This window comes from Cyanistes caeruleus, chromosome 4 (genome assembly GCF_971803275.1).
Source record: "Cyanistes caeruleus chromosome 4, bCyaCae1.hap1.1, whole genome shotgun sequence".
Lineage (NCBI taxonomy): Eukaryota > Metazoa > Chordata > Aves > Passeriformes > Paridae > Cyanistes > Cyanistes caeruleus.
The window spans coordinates 28,657,884-28,683,221 of NC_141704.1; the positions used below are offsets into that span (position 1 = coordinate 28,657,884).

Consider the following 25,338-nt stretch of genomic DNA (forward strand, 5'->3'; position numbering starts at 1 on the left):
TCCTGTGGAGCAGGAGAGATCCCTTGGTGGGGTGGGGGTCAGTGGGCAGAGCAGCCAAGGAACTGAGCCCAGGCAAGGGGGAACCAGCAGCTGCGGAACTCAGCCACGGAGGAAGGGAGCTGGGGGCTTTACAAAATTGAAATCATGTGCACACAAACTCAAAGTTCCATTTTTGGGGTAATGGAGTGAAAAATGGCCTCCCTTGCACAGCCCTTGGGTGCACAGCTTTTGGGTGATTTCCTTCATTGCTTGTAAGATAGTAGGAAGGAAAGACCAGTCCCTGATACTGCCAGGGAGACTGACAAAATTGGATTTGCACCACTGGAAGAAAACTTGGGGATTTGTCCTTTTGGGAAGCCTCAGTTTTTCCATTAAATAATTGCAAACTTAAAAAATCCTTTCCTGTTGGTACCCAGCAGCTGCCCTGTGGTACTGGCCTCAGGCAGCTGCTGTAGGACAGGAGAGCTAGCAGCAGCAGGGCTGTGTGCAGCACCATGGCACTTGGACATGGATGTGGAGCACTGGGGGTGTGACAAAGTGGCAGGATCCTGCACATCTGAGGTGTCCTCCAGCCCAGATAAGAGATTAAGTCCAGCAGAGATGACTGAAAATTTGAAGACTGTTCATGTGGTCATAGCATGCTCTACGTGCAGGCATGAACTCTGACATTTCCAAACCTTTGTTTGGTTGAAAACATATATCATTCAATTCCATCATAATTACAAGAGTTAAAGATATGGGGAATGGGAAGGAAAAGAAAAAAAAATGAAGCAAGTGCAGCCAGCAGCAGAGCAGAAACCAGAGCACGTGCTCGCCAAACAGCAGCACCTTGCCTCGCACTAGCTGTGTTACACATCATCACGTACAAGACTCCTGATGCCACACAAAAATACCTTGCTTTTCCAGTTGTACTTGCAACTTTGCCAAAGATTGAAACTTTTGAAATATTAGAGTATGGTTTTATTCCTCAGTGCACTGAAAGATGCATCCAAACGCCACGTCCCCAAATTGCATGCTAATCAGTTTTAAAAGGAAATCTGTGTTAAAAGAGAAAAATCAACTTCATCTTCTCTATTGGCAAGAAGGCAGCTGCTTCCCCTGTTATCTGAAATGTCACTCCACTAGTGTGCTCAAGCCTCTGGACTCTGAGATTCAACTCACTGTCAATAAAAACTTCTGCTGGCTAAGTCAGAGGCATTTAGGACCAAGAGTACTGACTTATTCAGAGAGGAAAAAATACAGAAAATATTATTGTTCCTTTATACATTGTTTAAAATATATTTTGTCTATATTTTAATAACATTACTGACTTTGACACTGACTGTCCCTATTTCTTTTGGGTAAAAGCAACCTGAGCTAACATTCCTTCAGGTGTTCAGGAACACACATCCTACCACTATGCAGCAAATGGACAGATCATTTTGGAAAATGAGACATAGCACTTGCAGTAAAATTATGCGGGTTTGAAAATCTCATTTCAATCAGAGTTTGTAATTAAAAAACAAACAACCAGCAAAGCTGTTTTCCTCAGTCAGAGAAAAAAAATCAATCCAGAGTTTATGCCCTGGCTTCCCTTTTTTTTCACTAATACATAAAGCTGTCAGGGTAACATACAGCTGAATAATAACAGTTTAACCATTAGGCTTTGGCTTATTCTAAAAACCAGATTTTTACTGTGACAATTCATGACTTTTTAGCAGAAAGAGGTCTCTGTGCTGTCAGCAGGTATTTGCAGCCCTATATCAAGTCAAAATCTGCAATCCACAGCAGGCCCAATTTCCCATAAAAGTTTGTGCAAAGTCAGGGTTTAACCTTTACCTAAGCCTTTCTTAGGCTCAATTTATTCAGACTTCCTTTAGCAGATAACTGTTCTAGCTAAAATTGATTTAGTTGTATGTCTAAAGTAGAGGGTTTTTTTGAAAGTGATTGCTCTATGACTGAAATAAATCACTGCATTTTTTACTATTCTTTAAACTTCAAAGAAATTAATTTAGAAAGAAAAGTCAAATCAGAGGAAGGAGCCATGCTGTGGAGAGAAAAGCACTGTTTGCAGAGGTGTCCAGGTAAATGCTGACCTCCATTCAAGAAAAACAAAATATATTCCTTTCAGGAATTACAGCTATTCATGATTTATTAAGAAATTTGCCTTCAGTTATATGGAAGGACATAACAATTTCACTAGCTTGAATTAATTTTACAATGTGCTTTTCTATTTTATTGTGGTAATGTTCCTGCTCTGTGTGCAATATTATTTTACACTAGATGTAGAATTCCCAAAGCAGATGCTTTTAAAGCCTCCATTTTTCCATGAGAAAAATTTCAAAGATGAAATCCACAATTTTTTAATGAAAAAAAAAAAAGCTCTTGAAGTCCATGGTGCAAAGATTAGAAGGAGTTGAGTGCAATTAGATTAGAAAAGCTGAGTGCAATTCAGGTGAGAAATCATGTCTGTATAGCTGCAGAAAAGCGGAAATAGCCCTCCTATTTCTGGTCCTGTGTTGGAAAAGGGATTCCAGAATATTCTGTGGCTTTCAGAGTTTCCTGCAAACAGGGAGACAGCTGCCCTCAGAGCATACAGAAGGGTGCATGGGTCTTGCCTAGTCCACAGAGCTGTAAGCCATACCTTCCTAAAAGCAGAAGAATAGGGGGGGAAAAAAATCTCTTTTTATGTGGGGCAGGAGCTTTCTATATAGGTACGGACAGGACAAAATGGATTACAAATAGATATGCTTATCTACAGGAAACTTGACCATGACCAGAAAAAAGAAAAGATAACTAAAAATTAGTTTTGCTGAACACCTCAATTCATAATATGCCAGAAAACTGGATGCAATGTAGTTAGAGCTGAATGAGAATCAACAACCAGAAAGCTGAACATTCCTTAGTTTTGTCTCATGTCATTGTGAGAGGGTTCCTATGGTAATAAGACATTTTTCTCCTTGTAATGACTTCTAAAAATGTTTGTTTCTCTTAGTGCCAGTCTGAAAGCTGTGCAAACTCCAGAGGTATGTGTGCATTCACGAGCATTTGTGAATTCACATGTTTTAATGCCAAGGCTCTACAGTCAGGCTCAAAGCAGGGGTTTATTTCTCCCTGAGGGGTGAATGCTGTCACAGCTCCTGTCAGTCCCATGTATGGGGCACATAACCCCACGTGGGGTCTAACACAGCTGCATTTCCTGCTCTTTGGCTCAGTAACCTTACAGTGCTTCCAAAAAGGTTTTAGTTTTTAACAATGAAGCAGCTTTCTAATGTGGGAATAGACAAAGGCCAGCTAGAAGTGTAACCAGGGAGTAAGTATGCCTTTTTGCATCTGAATTCACAGCATCTTAGATCTTTCATTTTGGCCAAACAACATGCAGGTTTTTTAAAGGTTTCCTTTTTTCAAAGGCCTCTCTGCTGTTACAGGGGGACCACAGTCCCCATACACTTGTGATGGACTTACACATAGTACTTAGTGGCCTTAGTAGGTTGGGTCTATAGAGGCCACAATGGCAAAGCATGAAGGTGAAATGAGTGAAATTTTCAGGTATCAGACAAATACTGAGCTTGCTTTTGTCTCTACATCAGCCAAACTTTTGTCCACAATTTGGTACCTGAGCTGATCTCAGTTACCTAAATGTGGTCAAGCTTAGCAAGCTCACTTTTGATTACCTAAAAATCCTCCAAACTCCAGAGATACTCATCTATTTTAAGTGAAAGCTACCCTTTATCTCCCTAGAACCAGAATTAATCAGATACATCTGTTTTCCTATGTAGTGAGTAAAAATTGGTTTAGTCTTGAGAACGTTTGGCATGAAGCATGTTCTGATGTTACTCCAGAACTCTGGATATTATAAGGTAATAAAATAATTAGTTGTGTCAGCACTGAGAAAACAGAAACAAAAAGGGGGAAAAAAGGGTTGTGGATGATCTAAAGTTAACCATAGTATGAGGATTCATAGGAAAGTAGTGGATGATTGTTTCTCAAGTATGAAACAAGAATTGTTCTTCATAACATTTGAAAACCACTTAGAATGTCAGATTTATTAAAATATTATTCTACTGTACATGGGACATGGGAACAGTTTCATTAATCTGAAACAGAAGGTGACAGAAAAAAAGTTAGTAAACAGAAGAAACCTTTTTAAAGATCCTATTCACAGTAAAACAGAATGTAAATCTGAGAACCTAGCATTATTAATTCCTGAGTATCTGTTCAAGAGTAGATGTCTACCATACAATTCATTCAGGATTTCACTTGCACCCTATTTCACTTGTAAAAAAGAGGTTTAGAATTATTCAAGGAAAGCACTTCCTTGACCTTCTAAGACTTTAAGCAACTCTTGAGGAGGAAACAATCTCTCAAAAGAGCAGGATGCTAAATAAGGAAGAAATATATTTCAAGTATAGTTTGGACTGAGAAATAAAAGCATAAACAGAGTATATGATGAACTAACCTCCATATTCAATAAACAACTAGCAGTGCTATTATTACATAGCAGGATTTGAAATCAAATAATTTTTTTAGCTGCAGAGAAGGTGAAGCCCATCCAGCCCAACCAATGCTGAATGATTCCTGCTCTTGGGTACCCACCCAGAATATGGCAATCTTGTATATTTAGTAAATATTTAGTAAATATATTTAGTAATTTTAGGTTCTTAGCTTTAATTGTGAATTATTCATGTCTTGCTAATATTGGATTGCCCAGAGTATTTATGCACAGCAGGCATGATGATCAAGTCTTCATTAAATTTAACAGAAAGACTGTCCTTTAGGACTATCAGAATGAGGCTTTAAAACACACCTTCCTTTCTTAGTTCTTTACCAAACTACATATAAAAAACACTGCTTTTTTAACTTCAAATAGGTATGTGGAAAAATGATAATCCAAAAGATTACTGAGCAATGGACTGACATGATTAGGAATGGATTAGAGGACACAATTAAAACAATGTATGGTATTGCAAAAAATCCAGCCAGAAAGAAAAGAAAAATCCTACTAAGAGACTTCACAGTGCCTCCAGTCTTTTTGTACTGTTTGTGAACATTACCTTACTTTTTTCAAAGAGGATTATAATTCAATTACCATATTCTGTTGCTATTTTCTGCACCTCTTAAGAGACTATCTCATTTTCAATAGCAATTTTACCATTACAATAATAATAAGGAATTTCAAATGCTTCATTTCAGAGAGTACTTATGCTACCGTTTCCTGACGTGTACTCCAAGGTATTCTTGAACTTAAGAGAGCTCTTTGTGATGATCACAACTGAAATGAAATAGCAAATACATTAAAAAGATGATAGATCTTATTTTGAGTCCTGATTCTGCTAACTACGCTGCATTTGTAAAGCCTTAATCCTCATCCAGTTCTGGTCTTTGTATGAGAAAAGTCTAATTTTGTCTGAGGAAAGAATAATTTTGTTTGCAAATTGTAAAAAGGAGTGAAATTAATTTGCTGCTTGCCGGTTTCTCATCAACATTCTAAAAATCCCAGGGAAATTAATATATTAAACACGGGAGTGAGAGATAATTTTGCCAATTTAAACATCACAGATTAAGACAAGGTGTACAGAAATGCTATAAAAATCAAAATATTGATCTACATATGTTAAAAGATTAATCCTCCCCTATGTCAAACAGCATAATAAAGCAGAGGAACAATCCTGGCTATATAATTACACTAAAAAGAAGCTGGAGTAATTCAGTAGCTCACTAGAGTGACAATTTTCAAAGCATTACACAGGAAAACACCTATGGTAGGAAACACTTCTGACTCCACATTTTAAAGCTGCACCTGGCTGTATTTTACATGTGAGATTATCCCTTTTCATGCACGTTCACAGAGCCATTAAGATGGTCACAGAGTCCTTCAGAATGGGAAATTACACACATTTCAAATAACCCACCTGTACTTCTACTTACCTCAGAGATATTCCTGAAGTAGAGGGAAAGAAAGAGCAGACAATAAGAATGGCTAAACAAGAGCACTCCAAGAGCTGCTCAGCATCAGGTTACAGACAGTATCTTGAAAGGCAAACCACCTGCAGCTTCTGGCTGGTCCAGCTTATCAGCAGAATGCAAATGGAACAAGAAGTTCCAGGAGGAGCTTTAGGATGACCCACAACTTAAATGAGTTGAATGAGCTGATATAAGCAAGAACCACTGAAGTGCTCCATGCTGACTCAAATGCAAAGAGATGTGAATCAGCCACAGCCCTAATTAGGCAGATTATAAAGGAAGGTTTGAAATAATCTTCTGGCAGGCTGGGAGGAAGGAAAAGACTTAATGAATTTTAATACCAAGAATCATCATTTTATCTGCAAGATTATAAAGTACATCTGCTTTGATAGCAATAGACAATAACATCTCAGGATGTCCCTTTCAATTGTATGTTTTAAGCAGTACAAAAAGCACATAATTTGTCTCTGTCAGAATTTCTGCTAACATTTCTTACCCACACATGCAGTGAAGCAATTCACTATTACTGGGCTTAAAAAATGAAGTAGGTGGAACACTGTGAAGAGGTTGACTTGACTAAAGTTAAAATTGGTTTAGGGAGTACAGCTTTTGAGTACTTGAAAAAATTCTCTGGTATCCAAGCACTCTTTTGTGCCACCTCTGATATTATCCTCACTGCTGGAATACACGAAATGTGGTAAGAGCTTTTCGCCTTCTTAACATGAGGTAGCAGTTTGTAAAGCCTGTAAGTTCCTAAAATGTCCCTTTCACATAGGAATCAAATCCCTTTCCATATCATAGATTATTTATTCCTTGTTCTTCCAGATGTCAAGGTTTTCCCTGTTTTACCAGTGTCACACTTCTTTCCTCACTCAAGCTCCTCTTCAATAATATCTGAGAGCATTCTTTTTTTCCCCCTCGCTTCCACCCTTCCCTAAAGTATCTCTTTTTACACCTCTTCCCCAAGTCCTTTCAACACAAGTTATATTTTTCTTCCCTTCCTGAGAAAAAAGTTTGGCTGTGCCTTTTGATTCTTTTCTCCAAGTAACTTCCTTCTGTTTACTCTTGCCTCTCATAATGAATGCTGTGTGAAAGTTTGCACCTTTTTCTTTCCCACAATATAGATTTTGTTCCCTCAACCATACAGTGGACTTTCCCCTTTTTGAAGTAGCAAATTTTCCCAATACACTTTCCCATCACTTATTGTTTCCAAGCCCAGATTATTTCAGTCTGGCAATATATTTCCCTTTTTTAAATTTGACTTAATTTTACCCATGTTACATTTCTTCCCCAGTTCAGTGATTGAAACAGTCACACTGTATGAACAGATGCTTATTTACTGGGAAATATATTTAGGATACTGGACACTAAGGATACTGCCATGACTAAATACTATAACTCCCTCATGCACTGGATAAGCACAGATTGCAAGTATCTCAAGAAATTTAAATTTTTAAGAATTCTGCAATTCATTACAAAATTACCTTAAAGTCCAGTAACTCTAATAAGTGCTTGAAATTTCAGTTGAGTTGACTCAGATGGCAGTTCTAACAGAAGTAAAAAAATTTGCATCTATGGCTGCATCAAAAATAAATAACCACTATTGGAAAAAATTGAGTTACTTCTGTTCCATTTTGGACAATTTAATAATATTTCCTGCAATGCTACATACAAGAAACTATTTTAAATAACATTAACACAAACTAAAAAAAAAGTCAGAGAACCTGAAGTTAGAAAGATTTCATCTTTCTTGCACATAATAAAAGACATAATACATATGATTCATTCAAACAACTATATTATAATAACAGTAAGAAAACATTTAAATAAAAACATTTCAATGAGGGAGCTAAAATTCAGGCATCTAAAGCCATGTGTAGGCACTGAATAGCTGGTTTAATTTTCAAAGTTGCAAACACTTTGAACTTCCAAAGAGTTTAAGGTGACCAACACATACAGAAGTCCCATTAACACTTATCCACGTAATCTACTCATCTGAGTAGGTCCATCAAATTAAAAAGCATTTGTATGCATAAAGCACATGACTAATGTTTACAGGATCAAACCATATGCTGATATATGGATTCTGTTGCCTAATTTAAATCTCAAAATTTAAAACTTTCAATCACAACATTTAAAATACAATTTTTTTATTTTATTATGCATTTAGGACGTATGCTATAGTCTTTTAAAATGTATGCTGTGAGGAACTCCCAGCAGATTTTAAAACAGAGCAATTAGTACCTTTTTTTTCAAAATGGCAACCAGAGTCCTCATGATCAATGTATTATTTGAAATGTTCAGGTCTACAAATAAGAGAAATCATTGAGAAGCCATAAATTTCCTTATTGACCATATAATTTGAACTCACAACCTTGAAAGCAGAGGTTTCTGCCTAGAAATTGATGACATAGCTCTGGAATTTGAGAAGTTTATATAACTTCCTAAGTGCCTATAAAAGAAACTTCATCTTTTATACTGCAAGTTTCAAGCAGGGATCAGTATATACAGTTAAATCAACACCTCTAAATACTTCATTAAATTCAGGATACTGGCCATCACAACACCATTAATATCAGTTAGTTAAACACCTTTTCAATTGCTAAATGAACATACACTTTTCAACACAAGGAGTTTTAATCATTCACTCATTATTATTGACCAGATCAGTGTCACATTATTATTTGCCTTTACTATTTTTGTTCTAATAAATCCCAACAGCAAAAATAATTAGGTTGCTCATTTTAGCACAAAGAGAATGGGCTCAGTCCTGCAGACACTTGTCTAATTTTATAAATGCTGATGGTCATATTCTTCTACAGAAAATAAAGCCTGTGAAAAAATGTGTGGACCAAAACAGTCATTATTGGTATTAAATCTGCAATGGTCAGAGAGCTACAGCACTGAAACTGCAAGGTAAGAACATATCATCAACTCTTTAAGCAATTTAAAACTTGATAAAGGATTCATCTGCCCTTCATTGTGTCTACTCAGGTATCTTCAGCTACCACCAATTCACCTTGGTTTCAGAATAAAGCTCTCAGGTATCGTAGTTCCATCCAAGTTTTTAAAAGCAAACCAAACTAAAATCATTAAGGCTGTTTTATGTCTGTGTCAACTGGATTTACTTAGACCAAAATGAACAAACACTTTGAGGACCCTCAAGTGGAGTGATTGGTTTTGTTAATATTCCAGGAAAAGTCATTGCATCTGTTGGAATAATTAGTCACCAACGTCACCATCTCTGTCACCTATGAGCCACAGAAAATGAAAACCTACAGCTAATAAGGCAGTTCCAAGCAAATCTCCCAGTGCAGTAAGATAAGGGATAGAAAAACTGTCAGGGTCTTTTCCTTTTTTCCAGAAGTGGTGCACCATCCAGTCAGCAATCCACAACAGTGTAAACACCTACACAACATCAGACAAACAAAATCTGTATTATTATCATGTAAGTTACATCAAAAGGAAGTCAACAGCCAACATTATTTTCTCCATGCTAGACCAAAGTGTTGTATACCATTGCTTTTGAAAAACATAAATAAATAATATGAATGAATTTCAGACAATTAAAGCTCCCCACAGCCAGAGAGAGGGACACTTAGCCAACCTCTCTCAATCGCATTGCTGGAAGGAACATACTGAATTACTGACAGCATTTTTTATCCAGACTATGCTTGAGGACTTCTGAAAATGGCAAGAAAAGCCAAAAAATTTCCACCAAACATGCAATTGCACTTCTCACATAACACATCATTCTGTATGGAGGGAGAGAGCATAAGCAGGGCTTTGAGATAACTCAGAACCAAATCATCTTGCCCCACATGAATACACTCAACCCAGGCACAATTCCTGTTTGCACAGGTCTAGCACAGACCTGAAATCAAATGCAATATAAAGAGTAACAGGTCAAATTAAGAACAGTTTCACCTGGGTTGTGTGAACAGCAAAAAATGGCCTAGAACCTACTTTTATGTCTGAAATACAACCTTCAGCCCTTCTGTAATAAGGTACACCTGCAATATATATTATAAAATTGTCACTTCGGGCTGAATTTGTCCCTAAGTAAAAGATTTAATTCCCAACAGTGAATGTCTGAACATTTGAGAGGTTTGATCTTCATACCAAAGGTATGCATAATTATTAACCCAATTTTAGAAAAGAATCCTTTTAATGTTGCACAGCTGTATGATAAGGGATTCTAGTTCAGTAGAATCATGTGGTGTGGAATGGCACAAGATGAATGGTGAAAGGACCACTAACTGAGTTTCATTTCTTCTTGTAGCTTCTAAGGAGCTGCTTAAGTGTAAATAAATTCTGTATTTTAGGTATTTTTAGTTAATCAGATCTTTAAGAAGGGTAAGTTTAAGATGTACTACCATAATTAATTTTTTTAAAATATACTATCTGCATTTAAAATAATATAGGTATCAAAATAATGCAGTATCAAAAGTAGTAAAAAATACAACAATACTATTTAATTTACTAAATAATCAATTATCAGCATCAAAAGCATACTTATAAATGTATACACTCATTCACTGAAATACTGATCAGATGGTTGCAAGACACTTCTAAGTACAGCAAAATGAATGTTATACAAATAATTGTGTTGAAAAATATTCTCAATTAATCCTTGCTTTGCAAAAGTGTATGTTAAAATACAAGCCTGAATTTATAATTTTAAAAAAGAGAGAGAGAGAAAGGAGGAGTATTTGCTTAATGAAAAATGCATGGCTTATTTATATAAATGTATCTTTTGAAAAGGGAACTCTGTAGTCTAAGCTAATTATGCAAGTCCTAGGTGCGCTGACTGGAATCCAAACAAATATATTTAAAACAGATGTTTTCTTTGGAAGACTATCAGATTCCTTGAGTCAGCTCCTTCTTCTTACTGAGACAAAAAGAGGCCTGTTTATAAAAGATCCTGTACATTCCCATCCCCTACAGGATGTGCCCAGAAGACGCTGCAGCGCCCCACATCCACAATAGTTACGCACGTTCGATTGGAAGATGAGAGCATTCATTCCAAGAAAAATATACACTGCATTCATATAACACAACCAATTAGACATAACATACACAGTCCAATTTAGATGGCAGAATTCACTTCTGACTCTTAAAAATCACGACATGAAAACCTTTCAGTTGGCTATATGCTTTCCATCCTGAAATAACAAACTCCAGTGTTAAATGGGCAGTTTGGAAACTGAGCTTTTGTGAACCTTCCCAAATAATTATTTTTGCTGTATTAATGTATGGGTGCACAATAAATAATTCAAATTATAACAAGCCTGCATTCCATAAGTCACAAGAAAAAATTATAGCAGCTAATATGGACTGGTGCTTGTATCAGCATGTGATGGCAACTGGAACTTAGTGCTTACAGATTAAGTTATGAGATTGCAGTTCCAGCCTTCACCCATTTTGGTGAAGGATTACTGCTATCATCCATCATGCATTTGCATGCCTAGAGACTCACTAACATTTAAGAATTATAGGGCTCAGTCTTTGGAAATGGTTACTTATTTATTTGCCCATATCAGTTTGTAACGCAAAACAAAATTAACGTGACTAAGACTTGAAGAAGATTTTGATTCTCATCATTGTTAAGAGAAGGCAGTCAAAGTCATCAATCAATGACTAATTTGGAAAAAAAAGAAAAAAAGAAGAAAAGGGAAAGAAAAGAAAAAAAAAGAGAAGCACCCTACTATGAGTTTGTTGAATTTTTGAAAGACAGTCTTGAATTCTTAAGTGATAAGTGACTCACAAGATCTGACAGACAAAAGAAAAAAAAGTCGTAAAAGAGACATTGCAAGATGACACTTGACGTTTTGTGAGATTTATTTATTTATCAGTGACAGATACTTCTGTCAGTAAATTGATGCAGATGGCACAGCATACAAACACTGCATTTCTGCCTTGCACTCGTGCTATGAAGAAGAAAGCCTTCCTTCTTCCAACTGAAAACCAGCTGGTTTTGAGAGAAAAATAAAGGGATGAACATCACAGAAAAGCCTAATAATACAGTACAAAAATTAGCTGTTTAGCAAGAAATGCTGTAGAAAATTGGTAAGAAAAGCTTGTAAATATATGCTGCACTGCTTAAGATGCGAGCTGAAATTATTTCGTATAGAAATTATTTAATATAGAGAGTTTTCTGCAAAATAAAGATATGAGGAGTAGTAGAATTATGAAACAAAGCTCTAGGAATTCTTCAAGACTGAAGGAAGAAATAACTGCAGGGTTTAAGAAAGGGAAAAAAAATCACTTAATTTCTATCTATATAAAAAGATCTGGCTAAAAAAAGGGAGACACTCAATAGTCACTGATCAAGAAAACAAAAAAGGCCCCAGAGACAGGATTGCAAAAATACTAGCGAAATTCCAGATGTTTCAATAGTTTAAAAGGGAAATCATGTCATATTATTATCATTATTACAGGGAAAAAATCACAATCAAAAGAGAGAGAAATGAAACTAAAGGCATGATCAGACTTAGACTGCATCTCTAAATATCAGCCTTTGGTCTCACTGTCAAAAAAAAGTCCTCAGAAGCAGCAGACTACAACAATAAGAGGAGGAAGGAGGGGAAAAGCTTGAAAAATCCTAATGAAGAAGAAGCTAAAAATAAGGAATATAAGTAGTCGTATTATTTTGTACAACAAAGGACAGAAATAGAGAGTAATTCCTGATATTGAACTTTCTGACTCAAATTATGAACTTCAGACTGGAACTAAAAGTGAACAGGAATACTTAAATATGAGAGAGCTTTGCTATTTTGAAAGTTCAAATCTTATGACTGTAAGGCTAGAAATTGGAACATTACACACTACAAAGCAAGTATTTTTCCTTTCATTTTTTTCCTTTCATTTCATTCCAAAATTTACTTTCATTCTTTCAACGTCTTTAGCTACAAAAAACAAGGAAAAGTTAGGTGAATAAAATTTATTTTTGATCTTTTGCATGCACTATGTCTCATGGAAATAATTTTTTATGATTCCTAAAATGGGAAGACTGAAACTATATTATTTAAAATAAAAATACATAACTCCTTCCAAACATTCTTAATACTGTTTAGGCTTCCTATTGCCTAATTAATAAGTTGCAGGATGCTTTAATATTTTTATTGTTTTATTCATCTGGCATGTCTGTATCAGTGGATACATGTCAAATTCACAGTGATAAAAGTGTAATATTCAAATGAAGACGATTTGTAAAGCAGAGTAGAATTGTTCATTTTTATATTAACTTTTACATTAGTTGCTGTGATAAGTGAATTCCAACACCAAGCTGGAAAATTAAGCTGTTAAGCTGCCTGTTGTTAGTACTGGTGATTATACCCTAAATTTTTTCTGACTGAAGGTGCATTACAAAATAGTTGCATTCTATTACTTTAGACAGGAAGCACAGATGAAAATTAACTGAGGTAACGTCTTTTCAAATGTATTTTAAGTCTCCTTTACTTTCAAAATTATATTGACTCAAAATTTACCCATAAGTTCACTCTGAAAAGATCCTGCAATTACTGGATAAGAACTCTCACAAATCTATGAAATTCATTATTTGTTTGTTTTTTTAATAATGACTAAAAAAAATCCCATTTAAGAATCTCTAAAGACTACTGTGTTTTGACTCTGTCGTTCTCTCCAGAGTCATGATTTAGGTCTTCTACTGGTTTTCACCTTTCATTAAGTTAATTTTCAAATTATCTATTACATATCTCCAATTTTAAATGGCTTTTGATGAAGTAGTAACTGTAAAGTGCTTGTAATAGATCTACACTGAGCTTGCTGAGTTTCCATTGTCTACAGCCAGAAATCTGTAGTAAGTGAACTCTCAGAGTAGGGACTACACACATTTTTCAAAAGACATTTTTCTGCGCTGTTTTATCTGGTAGCGTATCTGGCGTGTATCATGTCCAGAGGGGTAAAGCCTCCAGTTCCCCCAAACATATGGAAATTTCCTTCAATACCTGGCTGCAAGGAGACCCCTGAACAGCAAGGTTTTTTCTTGCTGCTATTGTTTGTATTGAAGCTAAGTGTCATCAGCTCCTGTAAGGTATCCAAGCACCCAGATAGCACAGCATACACTGATATCAGACTAAGACCTCTTTGAAGTAGAAAGGAGAATACCTCTTTAACTGAAGTTGTTTCTGAGTCAATTTCATTATATTGATGTTATTTTGTGGGAAGCAACTTTTTTTCTTTTAGATTTCAGTTTGAATCAAGTTTCTCAGATTGTTATCTTGGATTCTTTGTAGCTTTGCCAGACACCCTGGTTTGACCAAAACAGTCCTGATTTCAGGCTGTTTCTCAGGTCTCTGCTAGGATGTGTAACCCAGACCAGTAAGTGCTCTGATATGCTCAGCCTGAAGTAGCTCAGCACAACTCAGTGTGTCATGCTACATACACATGCACTTTGAGCTCAGCCTTCTGGAGGCAAAAATGATAAATCCCTGCTGTGACTTGGTAGGAGCTGGGCTCCTGGAAATGAAGGAGCTGTTGGTATCCATGGTCAGAACCCCTGTGAGTCTGGCAAGTCTGCTAGTTATGCTGCAGTGAGAAAACACTAAACATACAGAACATTCAAGTCCAGATTTGGGCTTGAATTTCCCTATTTCCTTGAAATATAGTCTCTTTAGCAGCTATACGCTCCATCTTTCGGAAATAACCTTTCCTGTTAGAAAAAGCAATATTTAAAATGCATCAATATTTTGTCTGTAAACACAACCATCCTTTTTTCTCTGTAATATACAGTATATCCCACGAGTTCTGTTTCCACATTAAAGAGGCCCAATACCATCACACTGGTGAGAAATCTAAGACATTTTTGATGTGAGCAGAAAGTTGTTATGAGCACCGCTGAATACTTGGTTTTCTATTGCCCCAAACAGCCCTGAAGCACTGCCAAAGTGACTTCACAGCTGTGCACATCTGACCTTCACTGGCTAAGAAGAATTTTGGAATTAATTATTTGCTTGGTAATAGCTCTGGGAATCTCCCTATTGTTTGTTTATTCCCCGAGACTTTAACATAACTGTGTGTTCAGATTTGGTCAGTAGGTGTGAAAATTCCTCGGAGGGCGTTTTACTGGCTCAGTGAGAACATGCGGAACAGAGGCCGCCTTTGAGTGCCCCGAGCTGTGAGCCAGGACTGACAGCTTGGCAATTCCAGCACTGCTCTCCTTCTGCTGCAGGCTGACAAGACAGGGGATGAAACTCTGCTTGGTGCACAGCCTCCTACAGGAAAAAATACTTGTGCCTCTGTGAGGAATGAGAGGAGGACTGTCTCGCAGTTAAAAGAACCTTCAAATGCCATACTGCTCTGCCACAACACACTGAATGTTTGTGGCTTGTTCTTGTAAGATTTTCAAGGAAAGAGTATTCTTCTTAAACAGAGCCCACTCACCAAATCCAAAACACACTTAAAAAACATAATACTGGGTTTGATTAGGCACATTGGCTTGCCCTGATACTGTACAATTGCATGGTGTGAAGCACCCTACATACTTAGAGGGTATACAATCCCTATAGCATTTTTTATTGTATTTTCCTCTGGTGCTGCCATTCATAAACACAGAACAGTCACTTCACTACAGAGCTAATTCAGACCTTCTAAACTTCAGCCTAAAAGTTTTACCTGAAGGCAGATTAATATAAATAATTGTGCAATTTTTCCCCCTTTATGGAAAAATAATTGTGAAATCCCACCTCCTCTAAAGTGAGTACAACCTTGAATGCACTACAATCAATTTCCAAATTTAATTGAAGAACACTCCAAGAATATATATTGATTAAAGAATAGAAACAGCTGTACTATTAATGGTAGGAAAATGAAAATGGAATAAAATGTTTTCTGTTTTTTCTTAAGCCAGAAAGAAACCCAGAACTGTTTTGTTCACAGAGAATCAAAAAGAATGCAAATCATAGCTCTAGCTACTCATATCACTTAAAATATCTTCATGTAATGATTTTTAGAAAAAAACCTACATATCCAGTGAAACTGTACTTTGTTTCATTACACTGTATATTTTCAGTCAATAAAAATTGAATTATACTATTTATAATACATCATGGCATATTAATTATTTAGTTCCCATAAATAGCTTATTTAAATGACATGCTGTGGAGAATATATCTGAGAATATCTCAGAACAGGTAGGGAGAAGAGATGAAAGAAGAGATGAAAGAAAGATGAAGAGGTAGGCCTGGGTGGTGAAAAAACAACAATCAAACAATGAAAGTACCAGATTTGGATGAAAACAAAACTAACTCTCTGACTGGAATTTCAGTAATCCTGCGTAGAGCTTTCAATGCAAATAAACTCAATTTTTATCACTTTGGGATGGATAGTGAAGTTTACAGGCAATTTGGAAAAGGCTTGTTAAAATGTAAAATAGAATTCGTATATATGTTACAGTTTTACTTTAGAGATAATGTGGGACAGCATAAGCTGCAAGAGACAGAGAGAAATATGAAAGGAATAATCAATGTCTTTGCATTAATATTTTCTTGATTTTTTTTCCCATTTACTCTGACATTCAATTTGGAGTTCAACATTTGCCATTTCGCTCACCCTTTCCTGTCGGTTTTAAATAAACAGAGCTGGACAGTCAGAAATAATAATCAGAATCAAAGTCAATTAACAATCTATTGCAGTCCACTGTAGAATATGCCATTAAATAATTTCACACATAACAATAATCACTTGAATTTTAAAGACAAGCAAATTCATTTAATTGCTGCTGTTATTTTTTAATTTAACATTATTTTAACATATTGAGAAAAAACCTGCATAGGTGGTATATTGCCATAATAATTTTCAGCAACCCTTTCTGCCCCCCAGCTCAACACAAGTAAGGAATGGTAAAGGACAAAGCAGTGATATCAAACTTCCTCACAGGACTGACTGTGACAATTAACTCCTACCTTTGGGAATCACTGTACTCTGCTAAATTACCATTTACCATATCAAACATAAAATATCCAGTTTGCAAGCACGATTATAATTTTTACATCCATTTTCATATACCTTCCATGCAAAGTGAAAATAAATACAAAGTCCAGTATCTTATAAAAGGCCTAGAGTACAGATCCCTCACTGCTCAAAAGTCTGTTAATGCATTTGGTTTGTTATTAATTGAAATAATAATACTTAGCTATGAGATTTTTCAGTTTTACAGCAGAACTGGAAAAGCTCTCACTGAGAGGACAAAAATATAAAAAAGTTCAGGAAAAATAGGATCAGTAGCTCTTAGTTTGTGCCAAAAGAAATGGCAGCTTGAAAACTGTTTTTTACTATTTCCAGGTGCATAGATGATGTCATCGAAAAAGGGAAGAGGAATGAGTACAAATATTTAAATGCTTTCCTTGAGAAAGGAGAAACTTAAAAGCACGAAACTGCAGTATGGAAGTACTTCAGACCGACAGGTAAATAAAGTGTGTTGAAGATTTAGGATTAAAGCAAGCATCATCTCTCTGAAAATTAAATCTTCTCTAATTTGAGGTATGCAACACTACAATAATCACTACTAGAAAAATGCCAGAATAATTCAAATGGGGGAAGGAATCTATTAAGTATTTTCAAGTCTTAAAAGCCAAGGTGTTTCAAATTGTAAATATGTCAATACCCTTGAGAAGTTACAGTTTGCAATACTGGTACTCCATTTCCAAATAAATACATCTCAAAATGTCTTTTATGACTAAAAACAGTAGATCAACGAGGAAAAAAATAATACATAAAATAATAATCCATAAAAGGTAGCAGGAAAAAAGAAGAAAAAAGCCCTATGTCTGCTTTATTGGTGAAAAATTGAGAAAATCAGGTGTGGCCTGATGTACTGCAATAGAGATACATGACTAAAAACTGAATACTCCAATCAGATTCTGAATTAATAAAAATGCAACTTTACACCTGTAAACATGCTGCTGCTGGGTCTGAATTACTTTGTCATTTGAAAGTCCTGCCATAATGCCTTAACTTGGATTTCAGGTGAGAATCTGAAATTTCTGCATTTCTCAAGTCTTGCTGCTGAAGAAACAGTGTTCTTAAACATGCTGTGATTGCAGTTCTGTGAGCAGGAGGACTGGATTTATGAATTCAGGTTAATTCCCATAGGAAATCTTGGAAGTTTAATGCTGCCTGGAATCACTCTGCAGTCTTACACTCCCAGGGACTCTTGCCCCAGCCCAGACAGCACATATAGAGTAAAGGAAGAGCATCATTTCCTCTGGAAAACACACTATAAAGCAAGTGATAGGGCTGGAAACTAGGAATATTATCTAAGAGGGAAATGAAAAGTAATTTATGTATTTTAATATGGCACTCTCACTTGCAAAGGTTGAAACGTTACCAGTCATGTTCTACCAGAAAGGTGTAAAATTCTCATATAAAATAGTAACAGTTTTTGAAACCTGACCTTATTGAGATAACAGTGGGAAAAAAATGGGACAAGTCAGAACACTAAAAATTATAATTTTATTAAGTACTGACCTGTTGATAATGTTGTTTGTATTCTAAAATTAAGTTGGTCACATTTTTCGAAGCAGTATGTATATTTAAATTATGGATATTTCAACTACACTTCTACCGTGTAACACAAACAGTCACTTTTTGGTTTTAAGGTGCAATGAAACATTAATTCAGGCAGATCATACCTAAAAATTGTGTGTAATTTTAATAAAATCCTTAATTTTGTGTTGTTATTATTATTATTAATATATATTAACATTAACATTATTAATGTTGTGATTTCTCAAAATGAAATAATTTCACCTTGAGACATTGCTATTTCAAAAGAAATCTTTCACAAACTGCCCTTGGTGGGTATTAACAAATAAGGTAACAAAGTTTGACAATTAATGCAATTACAATTTCTTGTACAATGTTTGCTGTCATATTAATTTAAACTAATAAATATTAAGAACACACCCAGGAAGCTGTAATATTTTCATCTACTGGACTATGTTGACTAAAACACTAATGTAAACCACTTTAGGAGATTTCTTTACTTTTCCTTGATTTTCCTTATTCATAAATGCTACCTTTCCTTCTTTGCATTTCCCCTCCCTTCTTTCCATTTCCCCTCTAGTTGATTAAAATGATGGGGGTTTAGATGCAGTGGTTCCAAAAGCATGTGAAAGATGCATGACAAGGAGATAATGCAGTCAAGTGTGTTCTGAAAAGCACTCACAACAACAGTACACCTGTGTAAGCTGTGTATTTCTGGAGATAATCAGCTACTTCAGAGCTGTGCTGAAAGCCTCTATTAAACCACACCTTCTTGTGCCATTCATGAGATTTCAGATACCAGGGGGAAAAATAAAATTCTTCAAGAACTTGATTTTATACAAGCATTTCCCAGTTGTACTTATTCTTACCTGTAGCAGAGCTGCAAACAAATATACTGCTATAAAGATGGGGGTTAAGGAAGTATGTCCGCTTTTCATTAAGTGGATTGTGTACAAGAAAATCAGGTGTCCAGGAATCACCAAGAGAAGCAGAACTTGGGCTGATTTGTTATTTACTCCTAAAATTAAAAAAATTTTTAAAAAAATTAGCCAAAATTTGGTAAAGCTCTTCAATTACTATATTAGATTTTTATTCAATATAAAAACACTCCCATTTTTGGAATTCCACAGCATTGGCTACTGTGGAACAGCAGGCATTATTTTCCACTAGAAGACTCCTTGAGGAATTTAACTGTTTTCAAAAAAAGGTAAGCAGAGGCCTTCTGGGAAAGGATGCAAATTGCCTTCATTCTGTGCTCATGTAATATCATCTACATTTTTGGACCTCCTAAAGCCTTACTAGGAAAGAAGATCTTTTGTACTCCGTATTCAAAATATTCTCAAAAATACCTTATATTTCTAAAAAGTAATCCCACATTAACCATTTTCACATCTCTTTCAATTCATTAAATAAATATGGAAGTGTAATACATGGTGGCGACACATCACGTTTCACCACAGTTACTACTTCATTAGGAAAGAGGGAAACACGGGGGAGGAATAAGCTGTGAAGAAACAATCTAGAGAGAAAATGGGAAGCTGAAAATTGAAATCAGGGATTTGGCTTAGTACTAATGTCTGATACAATGTTTGGCCCTAACAGGAAATTGGTTTGAAGTTCTGAAGGCAGACAAAAGTTAGGAGCAGGTAGAGAAGCTAAGGAAAGTTGAAGGCTGAAACCCCTCTGAGCAGGTATCCCGGTGTCCTGCCTCACCAGCCCTTGCCAGGGCTTCACCCCTTCTGTGTGCTCCTCCCTTCTCCTCCACCCCTTAGAGAGTTTCTTGTGATTCTCACAGGCAAACAGCTGCAAGCAAAGGAAACTACCAAGCCTCACCAGCCTTTGAATTGCAGACAGAAAGTTCAGTTCATTGCCATTTCTCACTGGTGGTACAGCCAGGCATACAGGAGTAAAGAGATGTGAGACAGGATTTTTAAGTAAGACATACCTGTACCATAGTATGTTCTGCATGGGTAATAGCAACCCTTGGCCTCCTCTGGCAGCTCTCCAGGAATGCTATGTAAATGGAGGTAGGTAGAAATTCTGCTAGCTTGAATAGCTACTAGATTGCCACCAATACCTGAAATGCAAAAGGGAACCATTGAAAAATGTTCAACTTTTTTTTTTCCTCTAGTAGCCAATATTTTTTTCACATTTACCAGCTTCCTCTCTGTTTATCACAGTACTTTACATACAAAAGTCAAAATGAGAAATATCTTTAGGATCTATATTAGTTACAGACAGGCTGCAAATCATTAAAATAAGTCCAAAAAAATGTGGGCTACAGTTTAATGTATCACTGGGTATTTGGAGATCAGTTTTGAATTGTGGTAAGTGCAAAAAATCCAAAACCTTCCAAAAGGTTCAATCCTATGCATTCTCATAGGTGAAACTCCCTTTTATCACTGCCTGTTCTTTGGAAATCCCTCTTGGGTCACCAGAAGTATAACACAGTTGTGCCACTGCTGGATTACCTCCCTAGGACAGTATTTCTGGCCAGGGTAAGTAATGAAAGCAGAAGCACTCAGTATCACAAACGCAAATTCACATTTCACACACAGAACCACAGGGCCAGAAAAGGCTTCAGAAATTAATATATTCATTCCCCTCTGACACAAAGCATGAGTAATATAGTCTTCTGCCACTCAGAATTCAGGCTGAAAGAATGAGCATCTGAATAGCTGTCTTGTTAAAAGAATGGTAGTGATAGAGATTCTATTCTACTTTCTGTCTGAAAAGAGGCAACGTGTACAAGTTGTACCGGCAGAGCATTCATCTCAATACAAGAAATAAATTTCTTATAGTGAGAACAATCATTCACTGGAACAACCACCCCAGGGATGTGGTACAGTCCACTCCACTGGAGGTTTTTGAGATGTGACCAGACCAGGTGCTAGAAAATCTCATCCAAGATCCCTTTCTCACACAAGGTTGAGCCAGATGACATTTCAAGGTTCCTTCTACCCTGAGCTGTTTCCCATTCTATGAATTTTTACTTCAGTGAACAGAAAACTAAACCAATTTGTAATATCCACATTGCAGAATGCAGTCACATGAAACTCTCCTATTATTATACTCGAGCTGTCTACTTGCACATCAAGCACATGCTTTTTCTTTCCCCCACTTCAGATGCTTTACATAGCAATGGGTTGGTCTGAGAAGCAGAAGTAATGCCGATCCTGTCCCCACTTCAGAAGGAGAAAGGCCTTGCTTATTGTAGTTGAATCAATTTATCTGACACTTAGGGCTTTGGTTCCAGAACAAGTATCTGTGGTGACCAGAAGACACTGTTTGCCAAATTATTTTGGTGACTACAAGGGAGTGGTTAGCACAGAGGTCTAATACTGAGATCTGAAAAATGTCCTGCCTCACTGCTGCTTGAAGACAGTAAATGGCTGAAGTTAACAAGGAAGTAGGTCTTTTAACGAAAAACTTCAAATACAAATCAGGGAATGCATGTTCCCAGTCAGGAGCTACAGGATAAAAGATGAACTACCAAAAGGTTGATTTAGAATTTGCAAAGAAAATTAAAATAGCAGTAGCTCTTTTTTTCAGATGAACTACAGAAAAAGTAGCAAAGACAGGGATTTATCTATGAAAGGTTTTAAAAGATTAAAACCAATCTAAATAAGACTCAAAGTCTGTCCTTCAACTGAGAACAACAAATTAGAGATTTCTGACTAAGGAGAATAAGGTACAGAAAGAGAGGCATGAGTAAAATTAAGGATCTATGCACTACATTTGGATGGGGATCAAGTAATTTCTGTGGCTGAATTATGAAAAAGTTGTTATGTAAAACTGCTTCTTAGTAGAGCTACATAGCTGGGGATACTGCCATATGACTGGAAAATATGAAACAGTTTCTGCTAAAAAAGAGGACATAAAGGCAATCTGGATAATTACCATCAGGCTAACAACTGCAATAACTGATTTATTCACAACAATATTAAGAGAAAAAACAGTAAAATATTCCTACACTATCTGCTTCTCTTATAATACTACAGAAAGAAATAAAGGACAGAAGTACATACGGCTGGTTTGAGTTTTCTTGCAGGGCAACTACAAACCACTTTGGCAAACTCTCTAGATTTTAAGTATTTTCTAGAATGTATGTAACTTCCTCTTGTGACTAGTAATTGTTTGCTTCAGCAAATTCAGGTACTCAGAAATACAGGTGATCTGGACTTTTTCCCCTAGTTAATAACACGGGAAACCAAATGAGATAAATGAATTAAGGAAAATAGAAATAAATTCACTTGAAATGGTGATTACAAAAATCTGTCTGGACAATAGACATTGACAAGTCTATGAAGGAAGGTGTAAGATTGATTGTAAATCCTTTGATGGATAGCTATTAATGACAAATCTTTTCACTTTTATAACCATCATTTAGAGAAAGTATTCCCCAAGCCCTATTGCTCATAGATAGCAAGAAATTACTGACACATTTCAAAAGAGATTCTAAAACAAGCTGGCCAGCCATGGAATACTGGTAAAGGAGGGGATGGCTGCTCTGCAAAAGCTGACAAGCTAACCAGAACAGCCAGTGTGGAGTGTGATCTCAAGAGGTGTAACTAATTACAGCTGAATTGGACAATCTGTTTTAGCTACATGGAAATACAGTATTTGTATATTCAGCAAAATTATTTTAAATTTTATTTGTCTCAATAACTTAATATTAATAGTATCATTTCAAGTCACAGAAGATAGCCAGATATAATAAAGTGTAAATGCTTCTAGAATCCATACATCCTGCTCAGTCTCAGCCAGCCAACAATGCATGGTGGTGACTGCAGCAGCGACACTGTATTTGAGTTCTGTCCATTCACCTATCAGTTCTTTCTTCTAATTCTTTTTGAACCTTTGGGCCAATTTCAACCATGTCTGGCACAAGGACAGATATGCTATACTTCCAGGGTAAACAATCTACCGAAAACAAAACAGTGACTAGACAAATAAAGGAAAAGATCCAAACCCATGTCCTCAGTGAGACAAGGACAGTAATAATATGAGTTATATAGTTCATGGCATAAGCATAAGCAGGCCAGCTGGCCAGTCAGCACTCAGCTTGGAGCGAGGCATGATGCCTCTTGCTCAGCCAACAGCTCAGTGAGACAGAAGAGGAATGGCAGCGTTGGGAAAATGGAAAGCAGAGGGAAAATGGAGAGAGTGTTGTGAGCAGTGGGTATAGCGGGAACACAAGGCAATAGGGAGCACTGCAGGTTGAAAAGACTGCCTAAAACCTCAGGATACAAATGAGAGCAGAATCAGGTTTCACTGTTCTGCTGGTCACAGAACGACTCGTATAAGGCTGAATGAATCACTTTGATATGTACAGAGATACTCAGTTTGTTTGGTAACAGCAGCTATTGTGCATGTGCAGTTACCATCTCAGCTATACCAGATTAATCAGATCCCTGCAAGTAACAGAGAAAAGATAAAACTGCGTAGGTTGGCAAGATGTCGATACACAAATCTGATAACTGCTCAGCATCTTCTAAACGTATAAAATGATCACATGCTCAGTAGCTGCTCATATTATTAAAAGCTCTGTAAACGTATATGAGGACTGTTTACATGAACATTTGATTAATACAGAATTTTTTCTCCTATTGCACTGTTGCAGCCATCATAACAAATATTAAATTTGTGAAGACTTCTTTCATTTTCTTTCATTTTTCCAAGAACTACAACATAGGGGAAAACAATATATTTTGAAGTAAAATGCAGCAATTATTACTTCATTCCTCTCAGAACAGCAAATGTGTTTAACTTCAACATGAGGGTGCTGCTTTGTCAGTAAGCAGAAGAGATGCTGTCTGCTGAAGTGTGAAGGATGTCACACTGACTTGCAGCTTTGAAAGAAAATGAAAAACCTCATCATTTTATTAAAGGCAGTTAAGGGCTAAGCAAGAACATTGCTTGTAAAAGTTGTTATCACACGTCTTTTGTCTAACAAGCACAGGAAACCATATTGAAAGTAGAGCCAAAACCATGCCATGTATTTGCAAACAGGCCCATGGGCATTATTCCATTAATCATCATCTAGCAATTTTTTTCTAATAATAGAACTAACCATGCTATTCAGAAAACCACATTAAAGCACTTTACATCAATGAGTCTTAATACTTCAAAGCAAATCTGTGTCTCATAACTCAGTGCAGGTAAAAACACAGGGAAGTTAAGGGAAGCTGGATTTTGCTGACAGTCTGAGATCATCCACTGCTCTGGGTAATGCACTGGGCTGTTTTTTTCCTGTGCTTTTTGATAAATAGAGTAAGGTTTTTGAGGGAGCACCAGGAGGAGCAGTTGATAAACCAGGGGGTTGTGCTGCCATTCAGAGAGAACTGAATAGGCTGGAGAGCTGAGTCAAGAAAAATCTCCTGAAATTCAACAAAAGGAAGTGCAAAGTCCTCCATCTGAGTAGGAATAATCCTATGCACCATGTTATTATTAATCAGCAAAAAATCTTGGTTTAAGTACTTGTTTAGTGCAAGGGGAGAACTGTACAATAGGCAACATAAAATTTTCAAAGCAGTATTCAACTACTTTATTTATGAAGTCCCTTCCATTCCTATAGGTCCCCATCTCATTGTTGGTTTTGGGGTTTTTTTTTGTTCATTTCCTTGAATATATATAATTGAAATTTTTTTCCTGTAGAAAATTGCCTCCATTTAAAGTACTGAGAACCCTACAGATAAAGTGAATATACTCAGCTTTAATGACCACTGCTATGACTGCTCATGAAAATGTAAAGAGTTGCACGATGAGGCACACAGAAGACTGTGTAAGAACAGGCAAAGCAAACCTGAGATTAAAGATTTTTAGAAACCCAGTTCCATGGAGAGGGATTAATCAGTCACAGAATAGTGTGCTGTTCCCAAGCACCTA

At 36.3% G+C, this 25,338-nt stretch overlaps 1 protein-coding gene across 3 annotated transcripts in view; it reads right to left on the reverse strand.

Moving 5' to 3' along the window:
- Positions 1 to 7,570: 7,570 nt before the first annotated feature.
- The window catches only part of SLC41A2 (solute carrier family 41 member 2), a 44,383-nt gene continuing 26,615 nt past the window's right edge, over positions 7,571 to 25,338 (reverse strand). For all 3 annotated transcript variants that reach the window (XM_086887190.1, XM_086887191.1, XM_086887192.1), the window contains 3 exons: positions 20,396 to 20,527; positions 19,320 to 19,468; positions 7,571 to 9,351 (listed from right to left, as the gene is read on the reverse strand). In XM_086887190.1, the coding sequence (XP_086743316.1) occupies positions 9,166 to 9,351; positions 19,320 to 19,468; positions 20,396 to 20,527 (467 nt within the window). In that variant the 3' untranslated portion in view covers positions 7,571 to 9,165. The remainder of the gene's footprint in view (positions 9,352 to 19,319; positions 19,469 to 20,395; positions 20,528 to 25,338) is intronic.